Below are 16,871 nucleotides of genomic sequence, written 5' to 3'. Positions count from 1 at the left end.
CTTGCTTTGGCACAACTTATTGGTGGTGTACCCATGCTAAGATTCTTGCCACTGTGATAATATTTTATCATGAATTAAATGAATTAATTGTGATAATGTTTTATCGCAATTAATAATTTAATTCATGAATTAATTTCTATGGGATTGCTGATTTGGCAGTTGCATCAGCTAAATCATTGCCTGTGATTCTAACATGACTATGCCTGTGATTCTAACATGACTATGCTATATACCAACTATAGTTGGTATATAGCATACACCTTTGGTACTGGAAGGATCTGATGTGATCCAAAGCTTCTATTGCATGCATCTCTGCAGTGTATTATACATTTGCGTGGAATTTGGCTACTGATAGCTTTACATAGAAAAATACCAGCAGATCCCACATATACTTCAGACTTAGAGCCATCTATATACACCGGCAAGAACTCAAAATATTCAACTCTGTGAATGGGGATGTCTCAGCTTTCAGCCAATTCCTAAAAGTAAAGTCATAAGATGGAATTTGCATACTCCACAGAGAAATGATTTGCCTGACTGATGATATGGATATATTATCCATAATAAAATTTATATCTTGAGCTAGATCCTGGATCCTGATACCAAAGAAACAATTGGAAGTTCTGTGCATGCTATAATGATTTTCCGACCATGGTGACAAAATAGATAACATATAGGATGGTCTGGCAGGAATTTTTTTTTTTTTTATGGCATAATGCAACAACTGCTGACATTGAAGTAATGGCAGTTCATTAGCTTCCACATAAATACTTTGGATGGGTGATGTATGAAATGCTCAAGGGCAATCCCACAGAGCCATATGAATCTGTGGGATTGGATAAAGCCAACAAAGAACAGGATTTCTGGCAAGGAATAGACTTTGGAGCCATAGTCAAGTTTAGAGTGGACAAGTGTTGAATAAAGGCATAGTAAAGTGATTCTGTCTGCTCTCCAAAAACTGGAGGAGATACCATGGGGAATCTCCACCATGTTTAATCCACTTGAACATTTTGCCCTGAGCTTATGAATATGTTGGAGAAAAGTCAGTTTTGCATCAAAATGAGTTCCAGAAATTTTGTTTCTGTTACCATTGGAACAGAATTTTGTCAAAACCTGAGTTCAAGTTCCAGGTGGAAAATGCGTACATGAACTGAACCATCTTTTGAGTGGAAAACATTGGCCAATGATCAAGAACTAAGGTGGTTAATGGTTGTTCAATAACTCTCATGTTGCAAGAGGGGAAAAAATGCTAAACTCGTCCACACATAGAGAGCACTGTTTACTGACTGAGAAAGCTGTTCTATAATAGAGTTCACTTTGACTGCAAAACCATAACTACCAAGGCCAGAGCCCTGAAAAACTCTCTCCCCTTGGTGAAACATCTAAGAGAAGTTAGACCTAACACAAACCTGGAATTCATTTTGATAAAAAAAATTCGATAAAAACAGCAAGATGACCTCTAAGTAAAATACTGTATCTCCTAGTGGTGTCATAAGTTTTTTCCTTATGAAAGAAAATTGACACCAAGTGCTCACTTTATTTCTAGAAAGCATTGCGAATTGATATTTCTAACTGAATCAAGTGGTCCAAAGTGGACCGATTTTTTTGGAAGCTACACTGTCTTTTTAAAAGTTACATTCTTCAAAGTAATATATAAAGTGAGCATTGACCATTTTTCCAAGACTTTACATAGGCAACTGGCCAAAACAATTGGCCAAATGAGAATTTTAGGATCCTTTCCTGGCTTCAAAAATGCAAACACTATACACTTTACAACTGTGCATACAGTCTGCAATGATTTGCCCATTAGCTCTAATATTGAGCTGATGTACAGAGTGATTCACAAAGATATGGCATAACTTCAGGAGCTGACTTCTGAGGCAATTTTTTTTAATTGCCTTAAGCCAAGAATCTGAAATTTGATTTTACAAATAGATCGTGTTATAGATAAGAAGCAAAAACATTAGAAATTATGAAGGAAGGCGATTTAATGTTTTCATACAGCATATCCTCTCTCCTGTGTAGTAGCAAATGCAGTTGCCAGTTCCTCTTTAGTGAATGGCAAATTATAAGGTTTGGTACTGCCCGGGGAAAAGTTGAGTGTCTGTTTCCCAGTTTGTTTCCTGAGAGTCAGAAACTCCAAGGAGTATGATGTTGAGAAGTTGGCAATAACATAACTGGGTCTACAACTACATTATGCTCTAAACATAAAAAAGCTTACATACTGGTTGATTCATGAAAATATGGCATAACTTCAGGAGCTGATTTCTAAGGCAATTTTGAATAAAAAAGTACATATGAACATAAGTCAATTCTGAATAACTACAGCCAGGCCTTGCATAACGCGAGTTCGATTAACGTGTGTTTTCAGTTACCGCTATTTGAAAAAATCATACCACTTTTCAATTTACACGATGCAAATTTCCAATTAACGCGATCTTTTTTTTTTTTTTTTTTTATGTAGTAGTTGAAATAGATTTGAATTGCACATTAAGCTTACCGCGCATCGGACGGGCAATAAACAAATGTTTGCCTGCTGCCCGCCTTGGCATGTTCCATCAACCATCGAAAGAAGACATGTTACTTGTTTGTCTCCCGCTAATAAAGTCAATGCAGATTTGCATTTAAAAATTAAAATTTTTAAATAAGCCAGATGAAAATGTTACCGTGAAGGAGATAACAGTAAAAGAACTAGATGAAATCTTTTGTATAATATAGATTTTTTTTTTTAGGAGCATTAGCAACTAAGGCCATATTGCTCCGGTGCGGTGGTCATTCCCTGACCTTTCCGCATGCTCCCTATTTGGTGGTGACAGGCTCGAACCCCGGTCTAATCAAGAAGCGTGTGCTACGCACTGCTGCTCCTTCCCACCTGGCTATGGAGGCGACGTATAATATAGAACCTCAAACAAAAGGTTTGAGGTTCTCTGTGATATTTATTTTGCCAGGGCCCAGAGAAGATTGTTGTCGGCTAACGGAAATTGTTTGATGAAAACAAAAAGTCAACACTGTTCAAATATTTCCGCAACAGTCATTTCTTCATTGTGTATTTTATGTCAGAGGTTCCCAAACTTTCTCAGTTCACGGCGCTCTTAGTGTCACAGTAATATTTTCATGGCACACCTAGACCAAAAGAAATACCTAACAGTTCTGTTTAGGTCCAAACAACTTAATAAGAAATGTGAAACTGTGAACTACCTCGAGCTAATAGTTCGTGCGGTGTCTGATAGCTGTCGAGTATCGCTGTGATTCCCTCGAAAATTTAAAACATTCCGCGGTGCAGTTTGAGAACCGCTATTTTATGCAATAAACATTTAATTCCATAATTAGTTTCATTATATTTTACATTTAATTTCATTGTATACAGTTAAAAAGTTATTTAAAAGGTATTTTTAAAATTCTTTATAGACATTCCAGAAAGTCAAGGACCAATTATAATTTTTCCTATTGATTATTATATTCGATTAACGCGTCTCCGTTTTACGTGATGTGCTTGTGGGACGAATTAATCGAGGCCAGCCTGTATATAGTTATGTAATGTTTGTAGATACTCAACAATGTGCCATTGTGAACAGACCTAAAGCCTTTAGATTTTGCCTGTAGGGGTTAACACACAAAACTGCAAACACAGTAATGAAAGTATGCTACAGCAACAGGAGGCTAAGGTAAAGAAAGCCCACACGAGAAGCATGCAAAAGTTCAATGAAATTTACTGGTAAAAGTACTTTGCCGTAATGGCATTTGTATTGTTGCTTGCTCGGTAAACAGAGAGTGGGTGTTATCGGTCTGGAGTAGCAGTTGAATCCCATGGAAGCTTGCAACCCTCCCGAAGTGGAGGGGGATAACCTGACCTTTTTTCTTTAGAATCACTAATTGAATTAACTAATTGAATCACGAACAGAGTCATATTGGAAGTTTTGGCGTCGTAAAAAATGTTCGTAACGTAGTTTCACCAGTAAACTTTTTCGAAGTTAGCCGTGCTTTTCGTGTGGGCTTCCTTTATATTTGCCTTTTTTTTTTTTTTTTTTTTAATAAACAATTTATCCACTAGTCCACCAGTGATTCTAAAGAAAAAATGTCAGGTTACCCCCTCCACTTTGGGAGGGTTTAATCTCCCATGGGATTCAATTTCTACTCCTGACTGATAACACCCACTGCATGTTTACTGAGTGAGCAACAATACAAATGCCGTTATGGCAAAGTACTTTTACTGATAAATTTATTGAACTTTTGTATGCTTCCCGTGTGAGCTTTCTTTACCTTTGCCCAACAGGATCTAGAAAAGTTGGGCAAATGGGTGAGAAGTGGCGACTACAGCTTAACATTAATAAATGCAAAGTACTACATATGGATAGCAGCAACCACAGAGTAATGTACCAACTGTGTCATACTACACTCAGGGTAGTAGAAAATGAAAAAAAACCTGGGGGTAATTGTGCAGTCAGATATGAAGTTCTATGAGCAATGCAGACAGGCTGCCAGGACAGCTCATGGCATTTTATCAATGATATACAGGAATTTTACTAGCAAGAATAACGTGATTATCCCATTGTATAAGGCAATGGTTGGGCCACGTCAAGTACTGCATACAGACATGTAGTGCAAAAGCATCATTTTAACATAGCTATCTACCAAAGTAGTTAAATTAATTAATTAATTAATTGGTATCATTTTGGTTATATCTCATATTGTGAATGCCTTCACAATGAGTTGCAATGGTATTGTACTACCTCGAATAAATAACACTTCACCAGTTGAGAAGACTACTGTTATTTATTCTCAGCGGATACCACCAACCAGATGGCACCGTTTCAAAGCTTGTTGGCTTTTCTTCGGTGGGTGGGAAGGTACCCTGGTGTTGCAATAGTGACAACCCAATTATGAAGTATAACAGCCTAGGCACCTGTGAGGTGATCTCATTGGGATTTTAAGTCTTTGAATGGATTGAGCAAGCTCAGTGCTGATGGGATTCTTCCTCTTGCTCAGACTACACAATATGAGAGATGTCTAATGGTGTGCAGTGATATAGACTATATACATTTAAGGGGAAAGGCCTCATGCTACGAGGTAGAAGACTAACATGTAAGTTAGTGCAAAAGCATCATTTTAACACAGCTAGCTACCAAAGCAGGTAACTTAATTAATCAATTTAACTAATTAATTAATTAGTTAATTAAAATTAATAAATTTAACTACTTTGGTAGATCACTATGTTAAAATGGTGCTTTTGCACTAACCCACGTGTTAATCTTCTACCTCATAGCATGAGGCCTTTGCCCTTAAATATTTATAGTCAAAAGTACTGCATACAGGTATGGAGGCCTCATTTTAGGAGGGATACAGATCTGCTGGAATGAGTACAATGAACGGCAACGATATTGGTGAATGGAAGAAAGGGGTGCTCTTACCAAGAAAGGCTTATGTTCTGCAGTTTGCAGTGTCGAGCCTAGGCACCTGTGAGGTGATCTCGTTGGGGTTTTTAAGTCTTTGAATGGATTGAGCAAGCTCAATGCTGATGGAATTCTTCCTCTTGCTCAGACCACGCACACATTCACACTGAGGAAGAATGGTCACAGAATAGCTGTGCAGGAGGTTGCCTTTAGCCAATAGGTGGTTGATTGTTGGAACTTCCATCCGTTGTTGTGGAAACTGACAGTTTAAATATATTCAAAGAACTAGACAAACTGGAGGGAATTAGGTGAAATGGGAAATGTCATGTTTTTTTTTTGTTTTCTTTGCTGATGCTGTATAAGCTTGCTTTCTTGCATCATTTGCCACTGCTAATGCTGACACAAGATGCATTACTTGATCGCATATTGAATTCTGTGGCCCATGTAAAAGACAGCCATGATCAGCTTAAGTGAACACATAACTCACACACACAAGCAGTGAGATGCACTGAGTCAAAGGTGGTGTTTTTGAGAATCGGATCTAACCACACATGTATGCATCTGTTAACAGAGAATTTCATTTTCCTAAATAAATAAATAAATAAATGAACATTTTAGCATTTATGTTTATGCATTTATTGTTGTTATTGTTATTTTATATCTCTAATAAGTAGCAATAGTAGTAGTAATAAAGGAGGCATGTGATGCAAGAAAGCAAGCGTATGAGCTTATGTAATATCAGCCAAAAAAAAAAAAAAAAAAAAAAAAAACCAATCAACTTCCACAATGACAGATTGAAGTTTTTTCCAGCAATTAGCCACCCGCCGGCTAAAGGTAAATTGCCGCACATCATCTCTTCTACAATTTGAATTTATGCCCCCTCAGGTTCGTAATATGAGCAAGTGGAAGAAACCCATCAGAATTCATCATGCTCAACCCATTCAAAGCTTTATACATCTCAATCAGTTCACCTTGCAGGTGCCTATTCTCTAGCTCCTGCAATTTGAAGAACTTAAGCCTTTCTTGGTAAGAGTTGCAGTTACTGCAACTCTTACCAAGAAAGTTGCTGCAACTCTTACCAACTCTTACCATTACTGTCATTCACAACCCTGCCAACCAATTGCTTTGTTTTTAATAAGATTCAAATAGCCACACATTTCTAGTCATTTAAAATTGGACCCAGATTTACATGCACTTTTCAACTCAAAACTGCTTCAGAAACCCCCAAACACAAGAGGTATTAGAACCTATAGTACTTAGTAATTTGTACTATTTTTGAAAACAAATTTGAAAAAAAATTTCTTCAAATTTCCGCCACCAGGGATGAAATTGGCAATGTAAATATGACATGGAATACTTAACTTAGGATTAGATTTTAATATCAGAACTTAGAAATCTAAAGATATTGTTCTACATGCTTTCCTTCACTTGAGATGACATTCTGAAAGCGGAGGACTGCGTGCAACACAGTTTCGCATAGCATCTCATTGGGGATGTTGGTTACATGCTGTTCAATGCTTGCTTTCAAATCGACAAGTATCTGTATTTTTTTTTTTTTTTTTATGAAAACCCCAAACACGAGAGGTATTAGAACCTATAGTACTTAGTACCGTGCTTGGTTTGGAGGGTTGAGAAGATGAAAGAAGATATTTGTTGATATCAGGAAATACATATGAAGGAAGGTTGTTCCCAAAAACGGTAGTTGAATGAATAAACGAGGAAGAAGAAAAGTTGGTTCTGTGAGTTTGAAGTTGGACAGTAAATGGATGTTGGCTAGTGGCGGCACATGTTCGGACTGTTTTAAAAGAGAGAGCGGGAATTACAGAAGCCAATTCAGAAGAACAGTGCCTGTGGAAGTATCTGCAGAAAAGGCATGCAGCAGAAACAATATGTCTATGAGAGAGTGAGTGGAGAGACTCTGTTAGAGATGAGTCATTAATTAACTTAACTGCTCTCTTCTGAATGGAATCTAGAAGCCTGAGAGAGGTTTTGGGGGTAAAGCCACACTTGGTAACAATATTCCATGGTAGGGCGGATTTGTGATTTGTAAAGAGTGAGCAGCTGTTTGGAAGAAAAGTAATGCTGAGAGTGAAAGAGAAAACCAAGTTTTTTAGATGCAGAGGAAGAAATATTTGTAATGTGCTTGTACCAAGTGAGATTAGAAGTCAGGGTAATCCCCAAAAGATATATATCATTTTACCTAGAAAGCGGAGTGTCACCAAAGATAAGCATAGGAGAAGAAGAATCCTTTTTGTGAGATATAAGACAAAACTGAGTTTTAGAAGGATTGAAATCAACTAAGTTGTCATTGCCCGCTGGAGGATTACCTGGAAATTGGCATTTAAGGAATTGGTAGCAGAGTTTCAAGAAGATGAAGCTGGTTAAGCAGGGAAAGGTTTCTCAAAATGGAAAGTGGAATGCAATGTGCTATCATTGGCAAAACTATGGATAGGATTCCCAGTCAATGGAAGAAGGTCATTAATATACAAGAGGAAAAGAGTGGGGGAAAGAACTGAACCTTGGGGGACACCGGCATTAGTGGAGAAGTTAGAAGACAGAGAGCCATCTACCATCACCCTCAGTGAGCGATCAGAGAGAAAACTGGATAACCAATTACGAAAAACAGTTGGCAAACCATACATAAGATGGAAGCTTGTCTAGAAGACCTTTATGCCAAACACGATCGAAATCCTTTGAGATTTCAAGAGCAACTACTTGTGTTTCACTGACCTTTTCCATTGAATTAGTCCATAAATGGGTAACATAAGCCAGAATATCATCAGTGGATCGACACTGACGGAATGCATACTGGCAATCGTTGATCAGACGGAATGTTTGAGAGTTGACGGTTAATTGATTTCTCCATTACTTTAGAAAGAGTAGAAATAATTGTAATGGGACGATAATTGGATTGGAGGGATTTGTCACAATTTTTAGGAACTGGCTGGATATGAGCAAATTTCCAAGCAGAAGGAAAAATACCTTTGGAATAAGGAAGTGAAAAAAGGCGACAAAGAACAGGAGTAAGTTGAGGAGCACAGGTTTTGAGAACAAGTGGAGAAATACCATCGATACTTGGAGCTTTCTTAGCATCAAGGTTTGGTTTTGGTTTTTTTTTTTTTTTTTTAAAGGAGCATTAGCAACTAAAGCCATATTGCTCCAAGGATATGCAGTGGTCATTCCCTGACCTGTCAGCATCCTCCATATTTGGTGGTCACGGGCTCGAACCCCGGTCTAATCAAGAAGCATGTGCTATGCACTTCTGCTCCTGCCCACGGAGGCGCCTCTTAGCATCAAAATCCCTCTGACATCCTTTTGACAGAAGACTCCAGGAGGCATTGAATGGAGCGTGTTGGGAATGGTGGAAGGTGTTTTCCCAAGATCATTAATACAGGAGTTGGTAGAAAAATGCGATGCTAGCAAGTCAGCTCTATCCTTGGCTGAAGTGACAAAAGAACCAACTGGTTTTGACAGAGGTGGGAGCAGCGATGGGCAAACGTTGCAGCCAATAGCTTTGGCAAGACACCAGAATGCTTGGCTACCATTAGGGCAAGAAGCAAGTTTTCTACTCTTAGCCTGTTCAAAATCTAGTTTGGATTGATTAATAACTGCTTTACAATTGTTGTGCATTTATTGGAAAACCAAGGTTTATATAAAGGATGAGATTTTAAAGTGGAGTGTGGGATAAAAGATTCCATTCCTGCAAGAATAATTTCACTGACACAATCTGAGCAAATAGTGATATCAGAAGTTTTGAAAATGTAATCCGACCAAGGAAAAGAAGAAAAGAAATCTTGCAGGTGATCCCATTTTGAATTCTTGTAATGCCAAACAATATGAGGTTGGGAATAGCCATGAGATAAAGGTTCCATTGGAGAAGAGACAATTACCAAGTTGTGATTTGAGGTGCCTTAAGGATCTCTCACTTCGACCGTGTACTTAGAAGAGTTGTTTGTGAGAAAAAGATCAAGCGTGATGGCTGTATGGTTAGGATTGTCCGGTATTCTTGTAGGTAAATGAACAATCTGTGCAAGGTCATTAGTAATTGCAAAAGCCTCAGTATCTCGACCAACTGGGACGGTGTGGCTAGAAAACGGAAGCCGGCTGGAGTTGTGAACATTAAAATCACCAAGGAAAATTACCTCACTGTTAGGAAAGTTGGACTGGAGAAAGTCAAGTTGCAAAGAGAGGAAGTCAAAGAGCTCCAAGTGATTAGTGGAGTCGGGAGAACGGTTGAGACGACAGATGAATTTGACAGAATGAGCTAGAGAGATTTTAAGCCAGAGAAGATCGAAAAGAGGAGATTCCAAATTACGAAGTCTCTGACAGGGAATATCGGAAAGGACATATGCACAAGTACCACCTTTCAGGCGAAAGGAATCATACAGCGAATAATTTGGGCAACTGAGATGAGCAGTAGTTGAATAAACCGATAACCGAGATTCTGTCAGAAAAAGTACATGGGGTTTGGCAGACTGTAAGTGGAAATGGACATCGTTGAGATTAGAATTGAGACCACGTATATTTGTGAAATGAATTAGGAAGTGTTTGGGAGGTCTAGATCTTTTCGGATAAGCTTACTCTATTAGTTTGACAATTCATGGTGTATTCAATAGTAAGAAAAAAGTGGGTGGGAAGCAATGAAATTTTTGGATATGGCATACACATGGTAAGAATATACCCAGATCCTTGACATAACATTGGCAACTGGGTTATAGTCTGGACGGTCTGTGACAAATCAGTCAGGATATTCATACACCGTATGTATATCCTGACAAATCAGGATATACATACAGTGTAATGTATATCCTGACCTATAGATAGCATAATACACATCACTGCATTTAGGAATATATTAGCTTAGTGTAGTATTGTCAATTAATTAGTTAAATTTATTAATCTTATTAATTTTCATTGTTAATCAATTAAAATTGTATTTAAACAGAAATCATGCCCCAGACCAGAGCAGCAAAGCAACAGGCACAAGGGAGCACAAAGAAGAACTGAAGGTGGCAACTTGTGAAATGTTTGCAGATCTTTCTGGAACAGGACATGATCCAGCCAAAGAGGATATCTTTGTATGTGCCAGGTGCAGCAAGTGTGAAGAAATTAGGTGCCAACTCAGCATTCTAATGTTTTTGGAGAATTTTATCAAAAATGCAGTTTATCATCTACTGTTAAAAAAATACATAAATAAATTCCTTCCTTTAACTATTGTACAAGTAATTCCCCACTTATTTCATAAATTACAGGAGACTGAATTTTGTTGGGATGTCATCACTGAACATCAGGAAACAATGTATTTCACTTCTCTGTTATTTTCTTCGGAAAAAAAACATTATGCTTTTCACAAAGAAACTTTGTGAAAAGCACAATGCTTGAAGTTGTAAAGCTATGTTTGTATTTATATTTTTTGAAATATATTTATCTATAAACGTTAAGATAATATCAATACCTTGTGACGAGGCAAATGTCTCAGTTGCATTGCCCAAGCATGCCGGCCAAATGGTCCTCGTATTAGAGCAGTAACAGTAGGCTGTGGATCTATTTTTGGTAAATAATTACTAGTAATTACTACAAAAAATTTTATATTCAAAGATGAGAAAGAAAAAATTACATATGTGACCTTTAAATAATTAAAAAAAATAACATATATACATATAAAGAATATATAAACATTCATAAATAATTCAAAGAATGTGCTTTGATAAGCTACAAAATATATGCATGCTGAGGAATATAACAAATGAAGTTATACAGATAAATGAACCACTAGGTGGCAGTGATCACAGTGTTCTGAAGTGGGATTTACTCAAAGAGGTAACTACCGTTAGGGGTAAAGGGAAGGGGTATTGCTTTCATAAAGGCGACTACGGTGGACTGAGACAGTATTTAAATTCTATACAGTGGGAACAACTGATGATGTTACCAACAGCAAATTCAAAATGGGAAGCATTCAAAGAACTTATCTTGGAAGCTACTAGGCTTTACATACCAACTAAGAAATATTGTTCAAGGTTTAGGCCTAAATGGATGTCAGATGAACTAATGAGGCATATGGCAGAGAAGAAAAATGCATGGGATACATACAAATTAACACGTGACACAGAAGCCTATGATAGATATCAGTTGATCTGTAACCAAGTTACAAAGGAGGTTAGGCAGGCGAAGGCAGATACGAGAATTCCTTGGCAAAGGATGCGAAGAAAAAACAGCAAAGAGTTCTTTACTTATGTAAACTCTAGAAGGAAGGGGATGAATCAGATTGGTCCACTTGATATCGATGGGTCAACTGTTGATGATCCTGCTCAGGTAGCTAACAAACTAAATGAATATTTTGCATCAACATTCACACATGAGGAGTTATTCAGCGAGGGGAATGCCAGAGGTGTATTCAACTCTGGCAGTAAGCTAGAGAATCTTGTAATAACTGAGAGTAAAGTGGAGGAGAAATTGTTGAAGATAAACACAAGAAAGGCACCTGGGGTGGATGGAATCTATCCAGTTATATTAAAGGAGGCAGCAATGGAAGTAAGCAAACCCTTAGCCATAATTATGAGAGCTTCCTTGGACTCAGGGGAGGTACCCATGGACTGGAGATGTGCAAATGTGACCCCAATTCACAAAGGAGGATCAAAGGCTGACACAAGTAATTATAGACCTGTGAGTTTAACTTCTGTTCCCGGAAAATTAATGGAGGCACTGGTTAAAGAAGCACTGCAGGATCATCTAGACCAGTGTTTCTCAAAGGGTGTGCCGCGTTACATTAGTGTGCCGCAAAACTTTCCAAGTGTGCCGCGAAATTTAGAAATTTCTTCTTCTATAACTACGTAGGTGTGCCGCGAAATTTTTCTTCTTTGGAAAATGTGCCACGAGAGTAAAAAGATTGAGAAACACTGATCTAGACAAGACTTCAGTTATAGCTCAGACAGAATGGTTTTGTTAAGGGGAAGTCTTGCCTGACCAATTTGATTGGATACTAGGATGCAGTCACAAAAGAACTGGATGCAGGGAATAACTTTAATATTATATACTTGGATCTTAGAAAGGCTTTTGATACTGTTGCACATGGAAGACTGCTGCACAAATTGGAGCAGTGTGGCATTGGAGGCAAATTGCTGCTATGGATAAAGGGGTGGCTGAGGGGGAGAAGACAGAGAGTGGTAATCAATGGACACTGCTCATCGTGGACTAATGTTATTAGTGGAGTCCCTCAGGGTTCAGTATTGGGTCCTTTTTTGTTTTCTGTATTTATAAATGATATTGATGATGGTATATCAAGCTTAATGTCCAAGTTTGCAGACGATACGAAGGTTGGCAGGGTTGTCAAGGACACTACTGACACTATGCTGCTGCAACAGGATCTGGAAAGGTTGAGCAGATGGGCTGAGAGGTGGCAAATGAAGTTTAACATTGACAAATGTAAAGTACTACATATGGGAAACAGCAACCCCAGAGCAACGTATCAACTCTGTGGTACTACACTGACAGTGGTAGAGAATGAGAGGGACCTGGAGGTGGTTGTGCAGGCAGATATGAAGTTCTCTGAGCAGTGCAGACAGGCTGCAAGAGTAGCTCATGGTGTATTGTCAATGATATATAGGAATTTTTCTAGCAGGGATAAGGAGGTGATTATTCCCTTGTATAAGGCAATGGTCAGGCCACACCTAGAGTACTGTATACAGGCCTGGAGACCTCATTTCAAGAAGGATGTAGAGCTGCTGGAACGAGTACAGAGAAGGGCAACAAGATTAGTGAATGGAACAAAGGGGTGCTCTTACGAAGAAAGGTTTAAGTTTTGCGAATTACAGTGTCTGGAGACTAGGCAGCAGCGAGGTGATCTGATAGAGGTGTACAAAGCCTTGAATGGTTTGAGCATGCTCAATGCTGATGGGATTCTTCCTCTTGCTCAGAATAATCACCTGAGAGGGCATAAATTCAAATTGAGGAAAGACAGATGTAGGATAGATATGCGGAAATTTGCCTTTAGCCAGCGGGTGGTTGGTAGGTGGAACAGACTTCCATCCCTTGTCGTGGAAGTTGATAGCCTAAATAAGTTTAAGGCTCGGCTGGACAGGTATTTCGAACGATCAGAGGGGTGAAGTGGAAGTGGTTATTTTTTATTTATTTATTTTACTTTAATTTTTTTTGCTGATGCTGCATAAGCTTGCTTTCTTGCATCAAATGCCTCTACTAATGCTAATGCTAATACAGTATTACTGAATCCTATTTTGGATATTTGGTTTCTTTGCTATTCAAATGGAAATAATGGCCAATGTTCATTTTATTAAACTGTATGTTACAGTGCAGTTATAGTACACCCACTGTCCTTGTAATAGCCATAGTGACTGTTCACAATGGAACAAAAAAAAAAAACCACTTAAATAGGGATTATTAAAAGATTGAACTAAGAATTATTACTATAAACAACATTGAAAAAATTCTATTCATTTATTGGTAAACCGAAATTCAATATTCTCTATGAGAAGCAATAAATATATTAAAACATATATTTTATAATATATAAATGAAGTATACTGCTCATTTATTGCCCACAATCGTTCAACATGATTTTTCTGGGCAATTTTCATGTTGTATGGCTCTCTGATATGGAAACATGTGAAAATGTTCGTGAAATCTGGGAACGTGAAAGTTTTGTGTAAAGCTCAGTCATCGTTGTGACTGAGCAACATTCAGAATAATTTAGGGAGAGTATGTCAGCAAGTCCACATAAGTCACTTAGAGGCTTGCACATTAAAAGGATGTGTCATATAGCAATGAGGAAATTAAAATATTTCCATACAAAGTGCATGTTATGAACAACTGCCACTAGACAATGGAAAATGAAGCTAGTATTCTGGATGGTTACTGGAAAAGTGGATAAAGATCCTCTGATGTTAGACTGGATTTTCTTCTCCAATGAGGGAACCTTGTTATTTGGTTTTTAGGAGCATTAGCAACTAAGGCCATATTGCTCCAGGAATATGCGGTGGTCATTCCCTGACCTTTCTGCATCCTCCGTATTTGGTGGTGACAGGCTCGAACCCCGGAACAAGAAGCATGTGCTACGCACTGCTGCTCCTTCCCACCTGGCTACGGAGGCCAGGTGGGAAGGAGCAGCGTATACGTAAACTCTCAGAATACTCTTCTGTGGTGTATGGAAAATTCCCATGAACTCCCTGCACTCTGTGAAGACTGGAGTATGGTATGCAGTGACCTGCTGCAGGATTGTTGGGCCATCTTTGTAACAGAAATCATAGCCTCTTAGAGGTACAGTCCATGAATCCTTGGACATATCACTAAGGAAAAGATTGCTAGGTGTGGTTTCAGCAGGATACTGAATATTTATGACCATTCAGACATAAGAATTTGCTTTATCATAAATATATTTATGCTGAGACAGAAAAAAGGTGTCAACAAATTATCAGAAGTAATGGGTAAATGAAGCAATTAATTTTTTTTATTATATTCTTCTCAGAATTAGAGCCAACCACAGTCTGTTGAGATGAGGTACTTTTGTAGAGTGGAACAGAAGACAAGAAGAGACCGAACCAGTAATCAAACTATGCGGGCTGCATTAAACGTAAATCCACTTCACATGCAGATCCAAGAAGCCCAACTTCAATGGTGTGGCCATGTCATCAGAATAGACGACAATAGTTTCCATGTTTAGCCTGGGAAGCTAAATCCTCTGGAGCATGACCAAGGGGTAGGCCGTGTATGCAATGGGAAGATAACATCAAAAATAGCCTAGCCAAGAGGGGAATAGCCTGGAGAAAAAGTCACAACTGTTGCTCACGACAGGAAAAAATGGTGATCTCTCTCTAAAACTGCAATACTGGCTGGTACAAAAGGAACAACTAAGTAAGTATATTCTTATTAATACTGTTATTAATGACCCAATCCAAAACTGATAATAACACAACACAACATTAACATAACATCACATTATAAAAATTATTTCTAGTTTTATAGCTTCCTAAACGTACAAAAAATGTTCATAAGCTTAAATAGATTAATCAAAAGAGTAAAGATTGTTTCAAAAATTGATTTTTAGAAGGATACAATTTCCTTTCAAATGAGGTAAGTCTTTATACCAGTCAGTTCACAGAAGTGAGGAGCACAAATTTTCTTGATGCATGATTAGAAAAGAAAGGATTAATTTTTCTGCAATCTTCAGAAAACCTGACTGGGTGGAGATAGGTCTTAAGTAAGTGACTTCAGTGATAGTTTTTCATTTGGGAACAGTAAAATTTGTGCACCGTAAGTCTGAAAGACAGGACAATGCAAAATACCAATTCAGAGTTCTGACAAAAAGTACCTATGAGGTAGAAGCCTTCTATCTATGGGGTAGGTTATTCAGAAGGAATAACTGTAGGATACTATCCACTTCTGCTGTGTCTTTTAATGGAAGCAAACTGATGACTATGATCAAATTCTGCAAAACTTCAAAACAGGCTAGCATCAACAAGGGTTCCTTCCACGGTAGCTGTTTCCACATCATTTTAAATCTTAAATCAACAAGAGAAGATCCACCATATGATTCGGTGAAAATTCTTTTACTTTTGACATTCATAATGAAACAAAAGAAGTGAATGCCTCTTTTTTAATTGAATAGAGCTAAATTTGCAATATACAGTCAGTCCTCATATAACACGTGTTTACATTACACGAATTTGATCATACACAATTTATAAATAGGGGAACGATATCTTATATAACACGAACCGAATTCGGTTATGCACGATTCACCTTTGTGTTTACAAGAAATGGCAGTCAAACGCAGAATCACCCCAACCGAATGCAACCCGATAGGAATGAAGAGAAGATTCTGAAAAGTATTTATGTTTTTTATATCAGTGAAGGGGAAACACATTTCACCATAATAACGTAAAAAGCAACACAATTCCAGCTATCGGTATAATCACAAATGCAATTAGATCGAGTTTACTACCAGTTTCTATTGGCGCCTCCGTAGCCAGGTGGGAAGGAGCAGCAGTGCGTAGCACACGCTTCTTGATTAGACCGGGGTTCGAGCCCGTCACCACCAAATACGGAGGATGCGGAAAGGCCAGGGAATGACCACCGCATATCCCGGAGCAATATGGCCTTAGTTGCTAATGCTCCTAAAAACCAAATAACAATAACAAACTACCAGTTTATAACAGATTCCACTAGCAGAAATGCAACTGGAAATTGTTTTTATTGTTTTATGGTAGTAACCCCTAGAAATGTGCTTTAGTAAAATGTGAGGTGTTAATAGTGTATCTCTGCCTTTACGGTGTTGTTTATTCAGTTGCTACACGCGCGCAGCTTTGTTTATGTATCAAGCGTGCCTCTTCGTTTTTTAATTGTGCTTTATTCCCTAAATGAGTAAAATACTTAAAAGGTGTGAAAAGAAAGCGTCCTGGTGAAGACACTGCAGATTCAGAGAGAAAAAAAAAAAGCAATATCGATAAACATAGGCGGACTGGATCAAAA

General features: G+C 38.1%; 1 protein-coding gene across 1 annotated transcript in view; it reads right to left on the bottom strand.

The window, feature by feature from the left end:
- Nucleotides 1-16,871, bottom strand: part of LOC150088630 (ral GTPase-activating protein subunit beta) — a 522,786-nt gene that overhangs the window by 167,094 nt on the left and 338,821 nt on the right. Inside the window, exon 19 of the mRNA XM_090369596.1 lies at nucleotides 10,846-10,934. Within this exon, the coding sequence (XP_090225722.1) occupies nucleotides 10,846-10,934 (89 nt within the window). The remainder of the gene's footprint in view (nucleotides 1-10,845; nucleotides 10,935-16,871) is intronic.

The sequence above is a fragment of the Mastigoproctus giganteus genome, chromosome 3 (genome assembly GCF_048544385.1).
Source record: "Mastigoproctus giganteus isolate SK-2022 chromosome 3, ASM4854438v1, whole genome shotgun sequence".
NCBI classification, from domain to species: domain Eukaryota; kingdom Metazoa; phylum Arthropoda; class Arachnida; order Uropygi; family Thelyphonidae; genus Mastigoproctus; species Mastigoproctus giganteus.
This window is presented reverse-complemented; position numbering and strand designations above follow the sequence as displayed.